Source organism: Mrakia frigida, assembly GCF_051309035.1.
Source record: "Mrakia frigida strain ATCC 22029 unplaced genomic scaffold BDY24scaffold_28, whole genome shotgun sequence".
Taxonomy (NCBI): Eukaryota; Fungi; Basidiomycota; class Tremellomycetes; order Cystofilobasidiales; family Mrakiaceae; genus Mrakia; species Mrakia frigida.
Genome location: NW_027481253.1, coordinates 48,160 through 66,914, shown reverse-complemented (window position 1 = coordinate 66,914; position 18,755 = coordinate 48,160). Strand labels below are relative to the sequence as shown.

At 54.0% G+C, this 18,755-nt stretch overlaps 4 protein-coding genes across 4 annotated transcripts; 2 read left to right on the top strand and 2 right to left on the bottom strand.

The window, feature by feature from the left end:
• Positions 1-196: 196 nt before the first annotated feature.
• BDY24DRAFT_397455 (uncharacterized protein) lies at positions 197-1,836 on the bottom strand. The gene is made up of 7 exons (XM_076641565.1): positions 1,782-1,836; positions 1,606-1,695; positions 1,045-1,186; positions 735-757; positions 609-662; positions 518-523; positions 197-422 (listed from the first exon to the last, which is right to left on the bottom strand). The coding sequence occupies exons 1-7, from the start codon at positions 1,795-1,797 to the stop codon at positions 349-351; spliced, it is 405 nt and encodes a 134-aa protein (XP_076494192.1). The 5' UTR covers positions 1,798-1,836; the 3' UTR covers positions 197-348.
• Positions 1,837-1,970: 134 nt separating this feature from the next.
• Positions 1,971-3,505, top strand: VMA16 (H(+)-transporting V0 sector ATPase subunit c''; the record flags this gene model as incomplete). Its single annotated transcript, XM_076643698.1, has 9 exons — positions 1,971-2,046; positions 2,352-2,363; positions 2,438-2,537; positions 2,655-2,732; positions 2,799-2,829; positions 2,897-2,981; positions 3,092-3,254; positions 3,344-3,355; positions 3,460-3,505. 9 exons carry the CDS (start codon positions 1,971-1,973, stop codon positions 3,503-3,505), a joined length of 603 nt encoding a protein of 200 aa, XP_076494191.1.
• A 1,624-nt stretch (positions 3,506-5,129) lies between these two features.
• On the top strand, positions 5,130-16,292 carry BDY24DRAFT_371574 (uncharacterized protein; the record flags this gene model as incomplete). The annotated part of the gene is made up of 45 exons (XM_076638164.1): positions 5,130-5,287; positions 5,367-5,383; positions 5,523-5,673; positions 5,830-6,177; positions 6,249-6,334; positions 6,447-6,647; positions 6,730-7,025; positions 7,102-7,167; positions 7,239-7,688; positions 7,764-7,833; positions 7,915-8,204; positions 8,283-8,300; positions 8,367-8,476; positions 8,559-8,778; positions 8,895-9,014; positions 9,099-9,326; positions 9,419-9,511; positions 9,574-9,732; positions 9,814-9,873; positions 9,979-10,016; positions 10,108-10,279; positions 10,493-10,661; positions 10,740-10,798; positions 11,193-11,349; positions 11,416-11,556; positions 11,619-11,753; positions 11,831-11,989; positions 12,048-12,154; positions 12,242-12,247; positions 12,319-12,397; positions 12,477-12,565; positions 12,663-12,795; positions 12,879-12,914; positions 13,379-13,460; positions 13,498-13,765; positions 13,827-13,922; positions 13,985-14,182; positions 14,251-14,321; positions 14,437-14,623; positions 14,877-15,247; positions 15,334-15,500; positions 15,597-15,740; positions 15,823-15,906; positions 15,995-16,059; positions 16,164-16,292. The coding sequence occupies 45 exons, from the start codon at positions 5,130-5,132 to the stop codon at positions 16,290-16,292; spliced, it is 6,483 nt and encodes a 2,160-aa protein (XP_076494190.1).
• A 395-nt stretch (positions 16,293-16,687) lies between these two features.
• Positions 16,688-18,739, bottom strand: BDY24DRAFT_397412 (uncharacterized protein). Its single transcript, XM_076641564.1, has 5 exons — positions 18,602-18,739; positions 17,786-17,966; positions 17,516-17,689; positions 17,320-17,419; positions 16,688-17,213 (listed from the first exon to the last, which is right to left on the bottom strand). Exons 1-5 carry the CDS (start codon positions 18,602-18,604, stop codon positions 16,772-16,774), a joined length of 900 nt encoding a protein of 299 aa, XP_076494189.1. The 5' UTR covers positions 18,605-18,739; the 3' UTR covers positions 16,688-16,771.
• Positions 18,740-18,755: the final 16 nt, after the last annotated feature.

The following is an 18,755-nucleotide window of genomic DNA, read 5'->3' as shown; positions in this document are numbered from 1 at the left end:
CAAACCAAGCTGAGAGCAATCCTTCGCTACCCTATTCCTAGCTTCCTCAACTCTTGTTCTCCAATCCTCGTCCTCCTCGAAATCTCAACCAACACCTACCTTCCAAAGCCAAAGCTCACCGTTTTTCGATTTCGATCTGCTTTCGTTGGACCCTTCCTGCAGGACTTCTCTCTTTCCAGAAAGCACGAGAAAGCAGTGAGACGTATGAGCGTGTTTGATTCATCAATTTTCCTTCTTCTAGATTATCCGTACAACGAAACGAAACGAAAACGACGTTCCTCCCCTCCTCTTCCCTCACTCTCCTCGACTTGAACCTCGACGACAAGAACCCCTCGGATCCTCGACAGCTTAACGCCTGACTCCCTGCGAACGCTGAGGAGGAGCTCCTCGCGCACCAGCCGACTCGCCACGTCCCCTTCGAGCTGAAGAAAGCAACGGAAGAGGGAGAGATTGAGGTCAGCGAACGGTTTCGAACGAGAAAAAGGTTGAGAAGACGAGAGGAGGGAAGGGGACGAACCGTTGGCTGTGAAGTGAAGGGAAAGGATAGAGAGATGAGAGTCAGCTTGGGAGCTCGCAGAGAGGAGGAATGGTAGGAAGAAGGGACGAACCTCGCAGGATGGTAGCTCGTCCTCTCGCTGTTCCGATACCTCGTCCCTTCATGGCTGTGAGGGAAAGAGAGAAGCGAGTCAGTACAAAGAGAGTATGATAATTGAGGACCTCAAAGTAGGACTAACCGTTGGGTCCAACTCGCTTGAACCTGAGGGGAAGGAAAGGAAGAGGGAAGGAAGGAGGGTTGACGGTCAGCTTCGTTCGATCCAGAGGAAAGTCCAACACTTCGTCCTTCAGTCGGCTCCCTCGAGATCATTGCCCCTCGAGCAGACCATTCCTGAAGTCCTTGAAGCTCTCCCGGGCCCAACATGTACCACACCCGCCCTGCTCTACTCTCCTCGTTCGACCTCACTCCTCCCTCCTTCCCTTCCCCTCGCTCTCACGCCGATCCTCCCAACTCTCCGCCGCCTCCGAAGTCCCGACTCTGTTACTCACATAGGGGCGTTGGCGAGCATATCTGGCACCACAAAGAATCGAACCATGGAACCTCGGATGTAGACCTGGTCGAGCTGGGAGACTCGACCGTCGCGTGCGGTCACGGTGACCTCTCGAAGAGCGATGTTGAGGGAATCCTCAGCTGTGGGAGAAGAAAAAGAGGATGGGGAGGAAGGAGTGAGGTCAGCGAGAATGCTTGAGGTGAAGGGAGGGACTGACGAGGTCGAGGAGAGAGTGGGAAAGGGAGAGAAGGGTGGAGGAGGAGGGAGGGAAGGAGGTGATGGAAGGTGAACATCAAGCTCGTGCTTCCATCGCCAGAGCCAGAGGATCGTTCAAGACCAGAGCATAGATCCTTCAGCTGCTCCTCCTGATCCCTGCCAGCTCCATCGACCGAGAAAACAACGAGGAGGCAGGGAAGCACTCGACTTGCTCTGTCGACCTTGTCGACCTCGTCTCTCTCTCCTCCTTCCCTTCCCTCCCTCCGAGACCTCTTCCTCTCCATGTATCCCATCCTAGCACTTGAAAGTTGCTCCCAGATGTAGAGTAGACTGTTTTACTTACCATCTGCGAGCTTTCCTCGGTAAGTCTGACCTGTCTTGAGCTCTACGGTGATGACATGTCCGAGCGACTCCTGCAAAAGCTTGACGGGAACTGAGGACAACGAGACGAGGGAAGAAGGTCAGCATCCGTTCTCTTCTATGTTTGAGAGCTATGGAAGGAAAGGAGCTGCGATGTACCTCCAAGGTTGGCCATTTTAAGGGAAGAGAAAGGGAGAAGGAGAAGGGGAGGATGGTTGTTGGGAGCGAGACCTCGACCACCTCGACTCGAACTCCAAAAGGAAAGGCCATCTCGAAAACGGTAAGGGTTTCCATTAACGTCCATCTACTCCCCTTCCTTTCTTCTCAACTTTCACCCAAAATCCACACATGGGAGTCCTCGGATATGGATCGGTAGCGAGTCTATCAACAGCTTCAGTAATCGGACTATATCTCGTTCTGTCAGGTGAGTTTGAACGAGAAGCTCGAGCTGAATCGAAGGAAGACGAAGGAGAGAGGTGGAGGAGACCGATGCGACCTTCGACGGCCAATCTACACCCCTTAGGCACCTTTTTGGGAGGTTTGGTGTAGGACAGAGCCTAGAGCGGTGTATGCTGGTCTCCCTGCTCCACTTTGGTTGTCCCAGGGCATTTCAAGGGCATCAAACGAGCGAGCTCGCTTCGACCTCTCTCTCGAGCCCTCCTCTGACGCAGCTCAACTGAACTTTCCCTTCCCCTCCTCTTCCTTCCTTCTTTCGCTTTATCTCTACAGGTCAAGGAGAAGGTTAGTACCTCTCTCTATACTTCGTCGTACTTTGCCTCCAAATCCTGACGCTCTCCTCTTCGTCTGGTCTTCAGAGTTCAACATCGGTCGTTTCCTCGAAGAGTCCTCTCCCTTCTTCTGGGCTCTCTCTGGTATCGGACTCTGCATCGGTCTCTCAGTTCTCGGAGCTGCTTGGTGAGTCCCTACTGGTCGCTTCAACAGTATAGCATCGCCTCGTTCCAAGCTGGAGAGAAAGGGGAGAGCTTCGACTGACCACGTTCCGTTCCCTTCTTGCTCTCTCGATCCACCCAGGGGTATCTTCCTCACTGGATCGTCCATCTTGGGAGGAGGAGTCAGGATGCCTAGGATTCAGACTAAGAACTTGATCTCGTAAGCTCGCACTCTATCTCCCTTCGTCCGCCAAAGCCTCGAGTTGAGCTTTCCCTTCCTTTACAGCATCATCTTCTGCGAGGTCGTCGCCATCTACGTTCGTTTCCTCCCTTCTTCTCTTCTATCCCTTGCATGAACTCACTCCATATCGTTCGATCTCACAGGGAGTCATCATGGCCATCGTCTTCTCCGCTAAGATCCGAGGATCAGGTCCTGAGATGCAGTTCTCGTCTTCAAACTACTACACTGGTGAGCTTCCACCTCCTCCATCCCTCCCTCCTTCCTTGCCCGTCCTCCTCGCTTCCTCTCTTCAACTCAAAGCTCACACAACTCGGTTCCTTTTTGATCGTTCACCACAGGCTTCTCCATCTTCTGGGCAGGTCTCACCGTCGGTCTCTGCAACCTGTTCTGTGGAGTGTCCGTTGGAATCACTGGAGCGACCGCTGCCCTCTCGGACGCGGCCGACCCGACGTTGTTCGTGAAGATCTTGGTGGTGGAGATTTTCGGGAGTGTTTTAGGACTGTGAGTAGTCCTTCGTTCCTGTTCCTACTTGAGTATATCGAGAGAGAGAGCGCTGATCATCGACCTTCGCTTTGGTTTCGTTCGTTCAGGTTCGGACTCATGTGAGTTGAGCTTCCCCCTCCCTCCCTTGTTTCACCCATCTCTCCTTCACCTACTTCGAGTTCACTGACTCTCGAACCTATTTTCGTCTTTTTCGTGCTCACAGCGTCGGTCTCATCACGAGCGGGAAGGCTCAGGAGTTCGAGACATAAAGCGAGCGGAGACGAAGGAGAGGTCGACTCGGAAGGAAGGAAGGAGGACGTACAATATTGAGTAGCAGTCAGATAGTGACAAGAATGAGAAGGAGAGTGGATAAGATGGGGAACCTTTTTTTGAATCTCGAGCTCGAGGATGAGCGGGAGGGAGGAAAGGAGATGGGTTCGACGCGTCGAGGGCTGTCGGTTTGTCTCGATCGTTCAGCCTCCTCTGAGCCCGCTCACTTGTGAAGGTTATTGAGGCAACAAGTCCATGGGAACCTTTTAGTTGCCTCTGCTGAGCATGCTGCTCCGATGTCGAGATTTTTTGTCTCAATTTGATCGACACCGACGTCGCCCTCTGGCCTCTGCTTCTCACCTTCGACCCCTTCGATACAAACCGCACCTCCCGTTCTTCCCTCCCAGCCTTCCTCGGGGTAAGTCTTCTCCTTCTTGAGATTTCAATCTAGTATAATCCACTCTTCGACCACTCCGTCATTTCTTCTCATCTCGCCTTCCCTCCTCTGTCGCGGCTTCCCTGGTCTTCGTCTCGACGTGGTCGGCTGCTGACTCGACTTCCTTTGCCTTGGTCTTTTACGGACGAGAAAGGACACTCTCACTTGTGCGGCTTGGAAGAAGGCGAAGGACGAGCTGCGAGGGATATCGGACAGAGAGTGCGAGGAGACGAAAGGAGATGAAGAAAAACGACGACGGGACGCGTTGGAGACCGAGAGACCTGCTGGTGACCAGTGTGATCATGATCCAGGAGGAGAAGAGGAAGAAGAAGAAAGAAAAGAAGAGGTGGAAGAGGGAGAGGGACGAACGAGCCCGAGGAGGAAGAGTAGAAGGAGAACGCTGGGGCGAATGGATAGTGTGCTGAGAGGTGAACGAGCCTTAAATGTAGGCTATGTGATCTTATGTACTTATCCACCTCCTCATGGGTGAGTGGATCCTCGAAAGTACGAGACGTTGCGGCGACCAAACAAGTTGCGACGCGACAGGGACGCAACCTTCAGGCTCGTGACTCTGCGCAGAATTTCACGACAACGGCACCGGATTAAGTCAAAGACCTTCTTAAGTCTCGAGTCTCGAATTCATAGACACTGAGAAAGGAAGATTTGCCCTCTTTTCCTGCTTCCCCTTTCCGTCAGCCTCACAACGTGGAATTCCAGCGATTTCAGGCTTGATCCTTCTTGCGCCCAGGCCTCAGCTTTCCCTCTCTCTTCGAATCTGGAGAGAATTTCTTCAGCAGGAGAATGCTCGAGGGTATACTCTCCTCGATTCACTGGTTTTAGCGAAAAGGCAAAAATGCTGCTGAGACCGGCAAGGAAACTCCGACGAGGCGTTCGAAACATTGGCCCCCTTCTGGTCGATCCTACTCTCTCCTCTTTTCCTTCAACGTCAACACGCTTCCTTCTTCCCTGAAGACGTAAGAGCCCTCTCCTACCTCTTCGCACCCGTTGCTCGCTCTTCCTCCCCCCTCATCCTCCCAAATATACCAAGACCCGGCCAGTCGTGATCGGAAGTACCGTTCCAACTCGAAGCTCAACCTCCTCCTTTCTCTCCTCCAACCTTCCCTCCTCCTTTCCTTCCTTCCTCCACAACCAACACCTCCTCCTTCTCCACGCGCTCGGCCAACAAGATGGTCTGGCCAGCAACCAACAGACGGAAGCTAGGAAGGGAGATTCATATGCCTAACCTCTTCTATCGACCGAGCGAAGAGGATCCCACCCAGATGGTTCTTTCGGTTCCTCGCTTTAGCTTTTCCGCCCCTTACCTTTGGAACGAGACTGGAAGCTCGTAAGTTCACTTTCATCAGCTTGAGCTTTTTGAGGATCTCCAGCTGATCCCTGAAATTTTGTTGGTGCTCGTCAAACAGAACGGTTCTGGCAGTAGGTCAGTCGTTTTGCCAAAGCTCACCTCGCCCTTCCTTCCCTCCCTTCTTCCTCAACCGTCCCAGCTTTCTACTCTCTTGCTGGACTTTACAGTAAAACTGACTTTGTGAGGCCCTTCATCTGCTTGGTACGCTCTACAGGAACGAGTCTCGAAGACGGCAGCCATGTCCTAGCAAAGATCGCGAAGAACGGGAGCTTGGGCGCCGTTGTCGTTGAAAGGGAAACCCACATCCTTTCTTGTTTGGGGAACAATCTGGAAGCTTCAGGAAAGACGATGCGGATAGTCGACTAGTAAGTTCTACGTCTCTCTTGTTGGGTTGAGGGGGAGGGAGGGAGGTGGGCCGGGCCAAATCGAGGTCTTGGACGACGTGCTCGTTTTTCTTTCGAGGAACAGTACGTTCGACCTTCGATCTGGGTTTGAGCTGATGTACGATTTATTGTCCTTAGCTTCGTGATACCACCCGGTCAAGGAGATGCCGTCGTCCTCATCCTCAAACACCCAGGACGAAACCTCCTCTCGACTTTCTTCCCCTCCTCCGACCAATCCATCTTCCTCTGCTCTCTCGATCCGACATCGCACGGAGAGGACATCGCCATGTCTAAGGAGGAGATGGCTATGATACCCAGGGAGGTGGATCGAAGTCCTGCTCCCTCGAGACCGAGTGAGATGGTCGTCGACGAGATCGAGGAGAAGGACGAGAACGGGGATTTAGATATGGAAGGACGAGTGAGAGAGGAGGAGGCCGAGGAGGTAGATGAGAGCCATACGGAGATAGATATCGCTTCGTTCTTAGAGTGAGTCTCTTGCAGGTTTCTTCGTGAAGCTGATCCTGGAGCTGATCTTCGTCCCTCCCTTACGTCCTCAGGTTCGCGGTTCAGGCCGCGCATTGCATCGAAATCCTTCATACGCACAACATCACACATAGGGAAATCCGACCAAATGCTTTTCATTGTAAGTTTTTCTACATTTTCTTTTTTACACGGACTATCGAGCTCAGGAGCGACGCGACGAACTGGCGGGAAGACTGAACTCTCTCCCTCTCCTTTCCTTTCAAATCTCCAAGGGAACTCGTCATCTGGGATCGTACGTTGGGCTCACTTCGGAAACAGATCGGTCTCGCTCGAAGGCCTAGGAGGACCGTCAAACCTCGTCGTCGAAGCAGAGTCGTTGGGCGAACTGGAACGGAAACGAGTCACGGACGCTCTCTCTTACCTCGCTCCCGAACAGACTGGGAGAGTTCAGTATTCTTCGGATCATAGAACCGGTAAATATCCCCGTATCAGCTGCTGAGAGAAGCTGTTGAAGAACGCGTCCTGACGCTCTTCATCATTCATCGCCTTTTTCAGACCTCTACGCCCTGGGTGTCACTCTCTTCACGATCCTCACCGGCTCAGTACCCTTCTCAGGAACCGCCGTCGACGTCTTCCAAGCCATCGTCACTCTCCCACCTCCAAAGGTCCATGAGCTTCGACCCGACGTTCCTCGAGTCGTTTCGGCGATAATCTCCAAGCTCCTCGAAAAGGATCCCGACAACCGTTACAGGAGTCCGGTAGGGCTCAAGGCAGATCTCGTACACTGTCAGTTCAAGTTGACCGAGGGATGGAACGATGGGAGGCTGAACGGAGCTGGAACGTCGTCGGAGGTGAGCTAAAACTGTCTCCGTCTTCTTGTTTTGAGTTCCCTTCACTGATTCTTCTTCGTCTTCTCCCTCAATCTAGCTCGTTCCGTTCTTCACCATCGCAGAGCATGATAAGTTTAGCGAATTCACTCTCCCTAACACCCTCGTTCGTCCTCTTTTTCACCTTCTTTTCTTCGCGTCCGACCCTTACCCTGCCTCCTCTTCTTCCCCTCCCAGTTCGGACGAACGAGCGAACTCGAGATCATCAAAGCCGTACTCAAGAGGGTCTCCACCACTCATTCCCTTCACTACTCCGGCGGACGTCGTTCCATCCTTCCCAACTCGTCCAACGGAGGTCAGACCCAGTCTGGATCCATGACCGGCACTCCCTTCAACCAACCGACAGCTGCCGACTCCATCTCTTCGATAGGCTCCTCTCGTCCCTCCAACTCTCCCTCGAACGAGAACGGTGGAAGGGCTCCAGCTGCCTCTCTCCTCTCCTTCCCCCTCTCGAGGCTCTCACGAGGAGACGACATAGCTGAGGAGCGGTCCATCACGAGCAGCGGAGGTGGGAAAGTTGGAGGTAGTTCTGGCAGCGGTGGGAGGATTAGAACCCATGGGAATGCGAAGGAAAGACTAGCTTCGGCTCGAGCTATCGTGATTTCGGGAGCGGGAGGCGTTGGGAAGGTGAGTTCGAAGGTCGATGAAAAGACGAGGTGTGAGCACTTCACTGACTCGACGGCCCCTTCTCGATTTGAACAGAGCTCTCTGGTCTTGGAATGCCAGACAGTCGTAAGAGCGGCGGGGTTCTATGGACTCGCGAAGTTTGATGGTGAGTTCGAAGACAGAAGTCGCGTCGAAAACAGACGCTCGAAGCTGATCGCCTTTCTTCTCTTAACCTCTCTTTTTCCAGCAACCGAAACCTCTCCCTATTCAGCGATCCTCACCTGCCTCTCTTTCGTCTTCCGACAGCTGCTCACCGAGTTTCAATCCGACGTTGCCTCCTTCTTCACCACTCTCAAAGCCCGTCTCGGACCTCAACTCAACAACGTTCAACTTCTCTACCATTCCATCCCCGAGATCAAAGAGCTCATGAGGATGTTTGGACTTACGAAACTCCCCAACATCGAGAATCTTCCGACCCAGGCGTCGACTGCAAGGTTTCACAACTTGATCATAGACTGCATCGCCACGCTCGCTCAGGTTCGTCTACACATCCTCCTTGCTATCTTTCTTTTCTTCCGCTGATGCTCACCTCCTTTTCTTTCTTTTGACTCACAGATCAAGATGCTCACGATGGTGCGTCGATAGGTCCACCCCGTTGCTCACCCCCTGCTTTCCGTTGACCGTTCTTCCCCTCTGCAGTGGTTCGATGACCTCCACTGGGCCGATGAACCCTCCCTCGCTCTCATTCGATCTCTTGCAGCTGCCAAAGTACGAATGCTCATCATCACGACTCTTCGTCCGGAGAGCGAGTGAGTTCTCGTCTCTCGGTCGTCGCGTCGACCTCCCTTTTTCTCAGCTTAGGCTGAACCCTTCACCGTTCTTCCGTCACAGAACTTTCGTCACCCGGGTACAAGATATTTTCGGAACGGGAGCTCGAGCGACTTATATCAATCTCGAACCTCTGGATGTCGAGGCCACCGCTGATCTCGTCTCCGCTGCAATCCATCAGCCCGCTCAGGTCAGTTCTTCACCTCGTCCTCCTTCTCTCGACGACACTGAAGCCTCTCTTCGGTTTCCAGGACATAATGCCCTTCGTCAACGTCATCTATCGGTGAGCCTCTGTATCTTTGGAGAAGGATGGCATCTCTTCGAGCTCACTCTGGTCGCGTCTGCAGGTACACCCGAGGAAACCCTTTCTCGACTCGAAACCTTCTTCTCGCTCTCAAGAGACACAACAACCTCTACTTCGACTGGGCCGACAACGTCTGGCGTTACAACTTGACCTCCATCGAGAACGACTTCTTCCCTGAGGTTGCCGCTAGTACGGACGAAGGAGATGTTGAATTCGTGGGTTCCAGAGCGAAGGTCTCGAGACTCGAGACCAGAGCTGATCTCCTCGTTCCTCTCCTTCCTTTTTTTTTGTTCCTTCAGCTCGTCTCTCACCTCAACGACCTTTCCTACGACGTCCAACGCTTCCTTCTCTGGGCAGCTCTCTTCGGAGGAGTCTTTCGTATCCGAGATATCATCGCTCTTCTCGACTCGGAGGAGACTTCGGGGGACGATTCGGAGGACGAACAACAGATGCGACTTTCAAGAGGAAGTATGAACGGCCTTCAAACTGCCTTGGCTGAAGGTTGGATTATCAATAGAGGTCGAGATGTGAGTTCATCACCTTTACCTCATCCTCTTCGAGCTCTTTCTTCGGAGATGTGAGCTCAAGCTCATCGTTTCTGTCTGCTCTCGTCTCGAAGATGTGTGCTTTCACCCACGACCGATACCGCCAAGCGGCCTTCAACCTCGGGGAACGTCTTCCCGCCGAAGAGATACAGGGAATGGCTCTCAAGGTGAGTCGTTTCGACTCTCGACCAGTGGCCTTCTCTGACGCGTCCGCGTCTCTTTCTCTCAGATCGTCGACGTCCTACTCTCCGAAGAGAACCCCGACTTCTACCAGGTCGCCGAGCATGTTCGGAAGTGCATCCCTCTCCTCCTTACCCAGAAGAACACCAAGTACCAACGGATTCTACGTCAAGCGGGTGAAAACGCGTTAGAGCAAGGAGCCCATGAGGTACGGTTCCTCCTTCCTTCCCTCCTCTCGCTCCGTTGCTGACCCGTTTTATCATCCTTTTGCCACTTTCTTTCTCCACAGATGGCACTTCGCTACTTCGAGGCCTGCAAACAGCTCATGGCTGAATCCTGGGAAGAAGACGTGAGCTTTTCGACGCCGATTTCTTCACCTTCCCTCATCGATCTCATTCCTCGACGACGCACTCGACTTCGCTGACCCGCTCTCTCGTCTCTCTCGTTTCAATAGCTCGTCCAGGCCTTCGAGCTTCGTCTCTGTGTCGCTGAGTGAGTTTGAGACTTCGCCTTCGTAAAGACTCCTGCGTTCTTCTTCTCGAAGCGAACCAAACTGACCACCCCTTCGTCGTCCCGTCTGCAGGCTGTTGACTTGGAAGGGAGACGTCAAGACGAGCGAGTCAGCCATGGAAGACCTTCTTCAACAGTATCACCTTCCAATGGAACGAGCTGCGATCTATCGAGCCGATTCGAGGAATAAATGGACGGATTCAAACCCTTCGGGCCAGCTCGATCTCCTCCTCAAAGGCCTCGAGGTAAGCCCCCATCTGTTCCTTCTCAGCCTACTGTTTTCCTTGTATCTCCAAGCTACTCTCGAAGCTGACCAAATCGTCGTCTCCAGGTGCTCGGTGTCGAAATCAAGGCGGACGTGTCGAAGAAGGAATCGGATGCCCTGTTCGGTCCCCGCTCGTCTCGCTTCGTTCGTATCCTTTCTCAGGCTGACCATCGTCTTTCTTCCTTACTTTCAGCTACGTTCAACTTCGCACCGAGGTGTTGAAGAGAGGAATCGCCAGTCTAGTCGACTCGCCTGCAACAACGGATCCCCTCAACGTTCTGGCCGGTTCGATCCTTTCCGAAGCATCTACGGCCGCCTACTGGGCTACTGGAGATGGGTTGCACGATATGATTGGATTGAAGGTGAGAGGCCTTCTCTAAAATGCTACACGAACTCGAACAAAATATTCTGACGACGCGTCTCCTCTCCCATCCTTCCAGCTCGTCGACCTCGCTCTTCGGGACGGAATGAACCCTTCCTCCTCGCTCGGTTTCGTCTGGTTTGCTTCCACGGCCTCGGAGGAGCATGACGACTTCGGGCTAGCGATTCAACGTGAGCTCGAGCCTTTACCCTTCGTCCCCGTCTTGTCTCGTCTGGGGTCCTGACTTCTCGCTTCGCTTTAGTCTCGGACGTCGCTGTCAAACTTGCGGATCTTCATTCGAACAACACCGAAAAGGGAAGAGTGAACATGCTCTATGGTGCTTGCACCGCTCCCTTCGACGGGAGAAACCTACGGGCGAACCTGGAACGGTTTGAGACGTCGACGAAGGTTTCTCCTTTCTTTCGCTGCCGTCTCCCCTCCTCTTCCCTTCCTTCCCCCCCTCTTTCTCCATCTTCACGCAACTCTTCGTCTCTGTTCTCGTCTGTTCTGATCATCTGGCTTGCTTTCGCAGTTCTCTCTCGCCGCGGGAGATCGCCAGTACTCCTCGTTCGGTCTCCTTCACCATCTTTCTGCTAAGCTCACCGCCAACCTTCACCTTTCGGATACCCTTCTCTTCTGTGAGGAAGTCCTGGAGGACGTGGTTGATTGGGCGTCGGGAACTGGAACGGGTGAGCGTTTCTTTCGTCTTGCCTTCTTCGTCTCTTTTCACTCACACCGTCTCTCTTCTCTTTCAGTCTACATGGTTCAAGGGACGGGAGGATGCATCAAAGCTCTCGCTGGAAAGACCGTAAATACATCTCCGGAGACCGTTCTGGACGACGAAGACTTCACCGACTCTCGAGACTGTCCTTCGGATCTCCCTCCAGTTCCACGACGTGCGTACACCTCCCGTTCTCTTCTTCACGAACGCGTCTTGACCTTCTGCGTTCTTCTCCAGACTGGTTCGACTCCTTCAAGATCGTTGCTCTCTTCTCGCTGGGCTGGTACGAGGCCGCTGCCGATTTAGGATTCGACACCTGGAAGACCAAATTCTGGAACCCCAACCACTATCACGCTCGACTCGGTGTCTACTGTACGTTCTTCGCCGTCTTCTCCCCGTTCGAAGCTGACGTCGGTCCCTCTCTCCCTCCTCCGCCTCTCCCTCCGCAGACCACTCTCTCGCTCTCCTTCGCTGCCTGAGAGAAGGACGACCTCCAGGAACCGCCACCAAGTACAGAGAACAGATCTCTCTCAATCAGGCTTTCCTCTCCCGCTGGCTCGAGACTGGCTCGATCAACTTCAAGCAGTGGACGACTCTCGTCGACGCTGGTAAGTCTCGTCTTCTTCAGCTCATCGAAGACGAAACTGAAACGATTTCTTTCCACAGAACTCGCTTCTCTCGACGGCGAGACCGCTTTAGCGTTCAAACTCTACGACCTCGCTCTTTCGCACGCTCAAGACGGGGATTGGATATGCGACGAGGGGTGGATTCTCGTGAGCTTTCTTTCCTTTCTGTCTTGGGAGATCTTTTCGTGAAACCAGGCTGACCGGTTCGTCTCTTTTCGTTTTCTCGTCTTCCAGTTCCTCGTGAGTCTCTGCGAAGCCTCCCTCTCCGTCTCCTCGAAATCTCGAGCTTATTTTCTCTTCCTTCTCTACAGTCTGGTTCGAACTTTGTACGATGTGGTGTCGAGGTCATAGGCCGAGAACTGCAAGCGCGTGGGATCACGAAACAGTCTCGTTCGTATCGTTCCGATCCTTTTTTGCCCTCTCTCTCTCTCGCCCACGCTGAAGATTCCTCTTCTTGGTCTTCACGTAGAATGGGGAGCCTTCGGGGTCGCAAACTACCTCACCGAGAAGATTGGAGGAGTGTCTTCGGATCCTCGTCTTGGTTCGCATATGGTCGAGGTGCGTAGAACGAAAATCTCGATCGAACGAAGATGAAGAAACGCGTCGGCTCATGCTCCTCCCTTCCTCCTTGCTCTTCCTTTCACTCCTCTTCTAGGTGGGAGTACAAACTGATCGAACTATCATGGCCAGCGTGTCTACCTCGCGCCCGACGTTGATCTCGTCTGACTCGAACGACACGTCTAACGGCCCTGTCGTTTTCGAGCAACTCACCGTCGACGACCTTACCGGTGAGCTTTCTCTCAAATCTCGGGGATGACAAGCCTATCTGACTCTGAACTTGATCTTTCTAGCCATCATTCGCTCCTCACAGTTGATCTCTGGGGACGTCATGCTGCCTGCTACTCTGGTGCGTTCCGTTCTCTTCTTTCGTCTCACTGCCCGGCTGTTTCCCTTTCCTCGGAGCCGTTGAAGAGCTCATATTCTTCCTTCCCCTCTTGCCACATCGAAGGAATCTCTCACGGAGATCGTCATCGAGAACGCCGGGGCAGATGCTGCTCAAGTCATCGTTCGATCCGACGAGGGAGAGATGGTCGTGGCGACGTCGTTGACTCTACCTGGCTCTTGCGTCGTCTACGAGTAAGGTCTTCAACCTTCAGCTACGTCGTCAAGTTTTCTAATCAAAGGTTATCATCTTCGTTTCCTACAGAAATCCTGTATCGGTCACGGACTTCTCGAGCGATCTCTTCAAATCCATCGTTCAACACGTCCTTAGCTCCAAGGAGACGGTTCTTCTTTCGAAGTACGCTCTGAAGCTCTGATGACCTTCGTCTTCCCATCTTCAAACGCTAACCTCCTTCGATTCTCTTCCAGTGCCATGCACGACCCACGATTCTCGCCGTCTGCGGATCCCGTCGCTGCCAACAACCCGAAGAGCGTCGTGTGCCTCCCCATTGTGCGCTCTCTGTGGAACTCTCATCAAGTCTTTACAGCTTGCTGACTTCTTCCGACTTTCAGATCGCCAAAGGACTCGTACTCGGTGCGATCTACCTTACGTCTGGACGAACCAACGCGTTTTCTCCCTCCAACGTCGCTGTCCTCACTCTCCTCGCTCAACAATCTTCGATCTCGATCACGAACGCTCGCCTCTTCCGAAAACTTCAACGAGCCACTCAAGCCAACATCCGGATGATCGACCAGCAGAAGAAGGCTCTCGAAGAAGCTCGTAGATCTCGGGAGGAGGCGCTCAAGGCCACGAAGGTGAGACTTGAGTCGAGCAGAACACCTTCTTCTTCTTTTGCTGACCCCCTCTTCTACGCAGATAAAATCCAACTTCCTTGCCTCGATGTCCCACGAGCTCAGGACTCCGTTCTCTTCTTTCTACGGCCTTCTTGGTCTTCTCAGCGAAACGGACCTCGTGAGCTCGTTTCTTTCTCTCTCTCCGCTTCCTTGCTCATCGTTCCTCCTTTTCTTTCCCAGAACCAAGAACAACGGGAGTTTGTCTCTACGGCTCAACAGAGTTGCGAGTTACTGCTGGAGATCATCGACTCGCTTCTGGATTACTCGAAACTCGAAGCTGGAGCAGTAAAACTGGAGGTGATTGCGTTCAACCCAGAAGAAATCCTCGCCGACTGCTGCGAGCTTCTTATGGTCCAGGCTGCCAAGAAGGGACTTCAGGTGAGTTGCTGTTCCAAGAGGAGTGAGTCCATTCCGCGTCGATGCTAACAAAGCGTTCCGCGTCGCAGCTCTCCTACGACGTCTCGCCCGACGTCCCACTCCTGGTCTCTTCGGATCCTTCTCGTCTTCGTCAAATCATGTGAGCCTCAACCGAATCAACCCTCCCCTCCTCTCGATCAAGTCGAAGAGAGAGCGTTGGGTTCTCTTCGTCGAACACCAAAAAGCTAACTTGCTCGTCCGTCTTCTTCCCCCAGAATGAACATCCTAGGGAACAGCTTGAAGTTCACGGCGTCGGGATACGTTACGGCTCGCTGCTCCCTCGACACTTCTGGAACGGTCGAGTGCCACAAGGGAGAGATTGCTCTCCTCTTCGAGATCGAGGACACCGGAATCGGTCTCTCCTCGGAAGAGAGAGCTCTCCTCTTCCTCCCTTTCTCCCAGGTCGACGGATCGATAACCAGAAAATTCGGAGGATCAGGAATGGGCCTCAGCATCTGTCTCCAACTCGTGATGCTGCTGAAGGGCGTCATCGGATTGGATTCGGTCGTCGGTCAAGGCTCGACGTTCCACTTTTCGATTCCCGTTCAAGCTTCTGCGACTCCGGAGTCTATCAAGGCGAGTTAACTCCTCCCTGCTTCCGATCCAGCCAGAAACGAGAGCGACAGCTGATACAGTTCTGTTCAAATTTCATCAGATGAACGAGGAAGCTGCGTCGCTCCGCCAACAGCTCCTGACCCCTCGACCACCGTGGATCCTCATTGTCTCCTCCTCCCCTGCGACGATCTCTTTCGCTTCCTCAATTCTCCAAGGCTGCGTTATCGTCGATGTGGGCTCGGTTGAGGCAGCTCAGGTCGCTCTCGCTTCCTCGGGAGTCTTCTCGCCTCGCTTCGTCCTTTTGGACTTCCAGGCGGACGACGATCTCCAGAAGATTCGATCTATGACCCAGAGGCTTCCCAACCCACCCAAGATTGTCCACCTTTTCGTCCCTACCCTCGAAACTATCAAGAACGCCCTCGTCGACTCCTCCAAACGCGACGTCTTCCGTTCGAACCATCCGATTCGCAGGTCAGCCAATCTTCCCACTGTATTCCATATCGACGGCCGAGCTGAGCTGATCCTTCTTTTTCTCCTCCTTTCTTTTTCCGCCGTAGACGACGGCTCGTTCAGCTTCTCATCGACCTCAAGTCTGGAGGTTCTGGAGAGGACTCGAAGGACAGCGGTCTCCCTTCTTCGGCACCAGCTCCGATTCGGACGATTGATCGTTTCACCGACGACGAGAAGACGCTCTTCCTCTCAGCCAAGATCCTCATCGCAGAAGGTGAGCCTCTCTTCTCGCTCGTTTCTTTGCCCAAGTCGTTCCGTAGAACGCGTCGTCGGTCGCTGACACCTTCCGCTTTCCGTCTCGTTCTTGCAGACAACCCCGTCGCTTCAAAACTCCTCATCAAGACCCTCGAGAGACTCAGTCTTCAGGTTCACGCTACTACGAACGGAGAGGAAGCCGTCGAGGAATGGGACGCTCACCCGAGCGACTTCTTTTCGCTTCTGCTCTTCGACTCTCGTGCGTCTCGAGCATCTTCTCTCCCTCCGTTCGTTGCCTCCGAGTGAGATCTGACCTTCAGCCTTATTCTTCTCCCTCACAGACATGCCTCTTCGAGATGGACCTTCAGCAGCAGCTAGGATCCGTCTTCTCGAATCGAAGAGAGGAGTCGTCGACCGGGTGCCCAGTGCGTTCACCTCTACCTCTTCGTTGCCTCCTCCTTCTTCTCCCTCGAAACCCTTGCTCACCCACCCTTCCCATCCTCTTCCTCTCAGTCGTCGGTCTCTCAGCAGACTGTCAGCAATCAGCTCGTCTTCTCTCCCTCTCGTCGGGAATGCAGGTTCGTTCCCGCGCTCTCTCTCTCTCTCTCTCTTTCTCTTCTTCGTCGTTCCTCGTCGTCGCCGGCTGACCGCTTCCCTCCCTCTCCTTCTTTCCTTTTGGCAGGACTACCTGAGCAAACCTCTCCGCTCTGGAGACCTCGTCAAGCTCCTTCGGGAGTACGTCCTTCCTCGGTTCAAGCCCTCGTCCTCCCTCGAGAACGGAACCTCCTCGGCCACCGATCTCACGCCTTGACGCGTCTCGTTTCTTCTCTCTTTCTTCTTTTCCTTACGCGCCTTTCGTTTGCATCTTTCTCTCTCCCTTTCTCTCTTTGGGTCTCTTCTCGTTCCCTTTTTTATTTTGGGTTTCAGCGATTTCTTCTCCTTCTCTCTTTTCTCTCTTTCCGCTCTCGTTCTCGTCACCCTTTCTCTCCCATCTCTCGGTCCCGACTCCTCGACCCACTATACACGATTCCCTGCTCTCATATTTTCTTCACTACCTTACCCTCACCTGCCTCCTCTTTCCCCTCAACACTGTTTCATCTTTTAGTCGTCCGTCCTGCTCCCTCCCGTCTTTTGATGTATCAGCTCTCACTCTCACTCTCGCTCTCTCTCTACGACCGACGACCCCAGCCAGCAAGCAAAAGGTTTCAAAAAAGCATGATCCAAATCTCCAAAAACCCCCATCCTCGTTGTTAAGTCTTCTACGTAATCTAAACGAAAAACGCCCTTGCCCTAGATCTGCGTCGAAGCATACATCCTCGCGACTCCTCCTCCCGCCGCTCCAGCCATCCCTTTCGCGAACTCGTCCGCCTGGCCGAGCATCAACAGTCCGTTCAACCTGCTCGCCTCCTCCGGGACCCTCACGATCCTCCTCGCCTCCTCCTCGGACGTTCCCGAGTGAACGAGCTGCTCGACCTTGGCCTTCTGACGAGCAATGTCTCGAGCGTTGTACGAGAGGGAGTCGGACTCTCGTCGGTAGTCGTCGAGGGACTGCGACGTGTGCTGGAGGGAGGAGAGGAGGGAGGAGGGGAGGTTGAGGGAGAGGGGTTGGTTGGGCGTGGTGGAAGGCGCGGAGGGGAGGGAGGAGAGGAAGGCGGTGAGGAGCGAGGTGGAGGTGAGGGTGACGGGGAGCTCGGAGAGGAGGGTGGAGGGAGTGAGTTGGTGGGCGATGAGGCTGCGGGAGAAGAAGGTGAAGGTGGTGGTGAAGAAAGAGGTGGTCAGTTCGAGCAAGACGTGGCGAGGAGGAAACGAGACGGGAAGAGACGAGAGCGGGAACGGACCTCTGCGTGTCGAACTTTCCCTTAGCGTAAGCGTCGGCGAAGTTGGACGAGAATCGGAAGGCTCGGAGAGAGACGGTTCCCTGGGTCGACTTTGTAGGGTCTGAGTAGAGAAGAAAAGAAAGGGAAGAGAAGGAAGGTGCGAGAGGTCAGCTCGAGCTCGTTTCTCTCCTTCGAAAGACGAGAGCTGAACACTCACCGTAGACGAGAACGACACCCTTCCTTCCTCCAACAGACTGGTAAAGCGCGACAGCGTCGATCAACGACGGCTTGAAGAAGGCTCCCGAGGGCGACGAGAAGTAGGCTCCGACGACCGAGTCGACGGCTGAGATCTGCTTGAGAGCTCGAAGCATCTCGGCGGAGTAGGTAGCGTCTGAGATGGGCAACGACGCATGAAACGACATCAAGCGAGTCAGTTGACCATCTCGTTTACACAGGGTGAAGAAAGGGAAGGAGAAGAGACACTCACGAGCAGCTCGGTGAGCAGCTCGCTCCTTCTCCTCGTCGGCTCCTCGCTCGGAAGGAGGAAGGGCGGGGAGAGGGAAAGAGTCGGACACCTCGAGGGTTCCGTTGAGGTCGAGTCCGAGGAGTTGACCGGTGATGTCGGAGGTGGGGAAGTCGAGAGCGTGTTTCAGGATCTTGATGACAACCTGGGAGGAAGGAAGGAGAGGGAGAGGGAGGGAGGTGAAAGAGAACGGAGAAGAGGAGTCAGTTTAGAGCTCGATGGGAAGAACGCTAGAAGAAGCAGTGCAGGATGGAGGTAGGAGGAATCTCGTGAGAGTCACGAAAGAGGGTGGTGGAAGATCTGTAGAAGCAGGGATGAGAGAGAAGGAGAGGAAGGAAGAAAACGAGCTGAGGAGAAGGAGGTTGACCTTTCCTTCCTTCGAGCTCGTCTCCTCCTCCTTTCTCGTTCCCATTCCCTACCTCCAGAGGTATAGCCAACCTCTCTGCGAGCTCTCCACCGAGCAGCAAGCGTAGAGCTGCTGCTCCTGACCTTTGGAGGACAAGGAGAAAGAAGAGGCAACGACGTTCGAGGACGCGAACAAAGGAGAAGCTCTCCTCCTTCTTTCTCCTTCCTTCTGTACATCCCCACCACCTCCGACACAGCTCACAGGGTGCTAAACCTGACTATATGCGCTCTATCTCGCGCCGAAGCTTCGTCTCAAGACCTCCCTTCCCACGAGCAAAGAGACCCAACCCCTCTCTCTCCCTGTCCCAAATCTCTCTCGCCTCACCTCCCTCCCTCCTCCTTCAACGAACGAAACCCCAACTCGACTCAACTCACCATTCCATCGACCTCGACGCCCGTCACAGCGATCTGCGCCTCCACGTCGAGTCCACCCTTGAGCTCAGCAGGGATAGAATCCTTCGCGGCGTCGGTCGACCTCTTTCCAGCAGCGGCGGCGGGAGCGGTCGAGGAGGAGGAGGAGGAGGAAGCA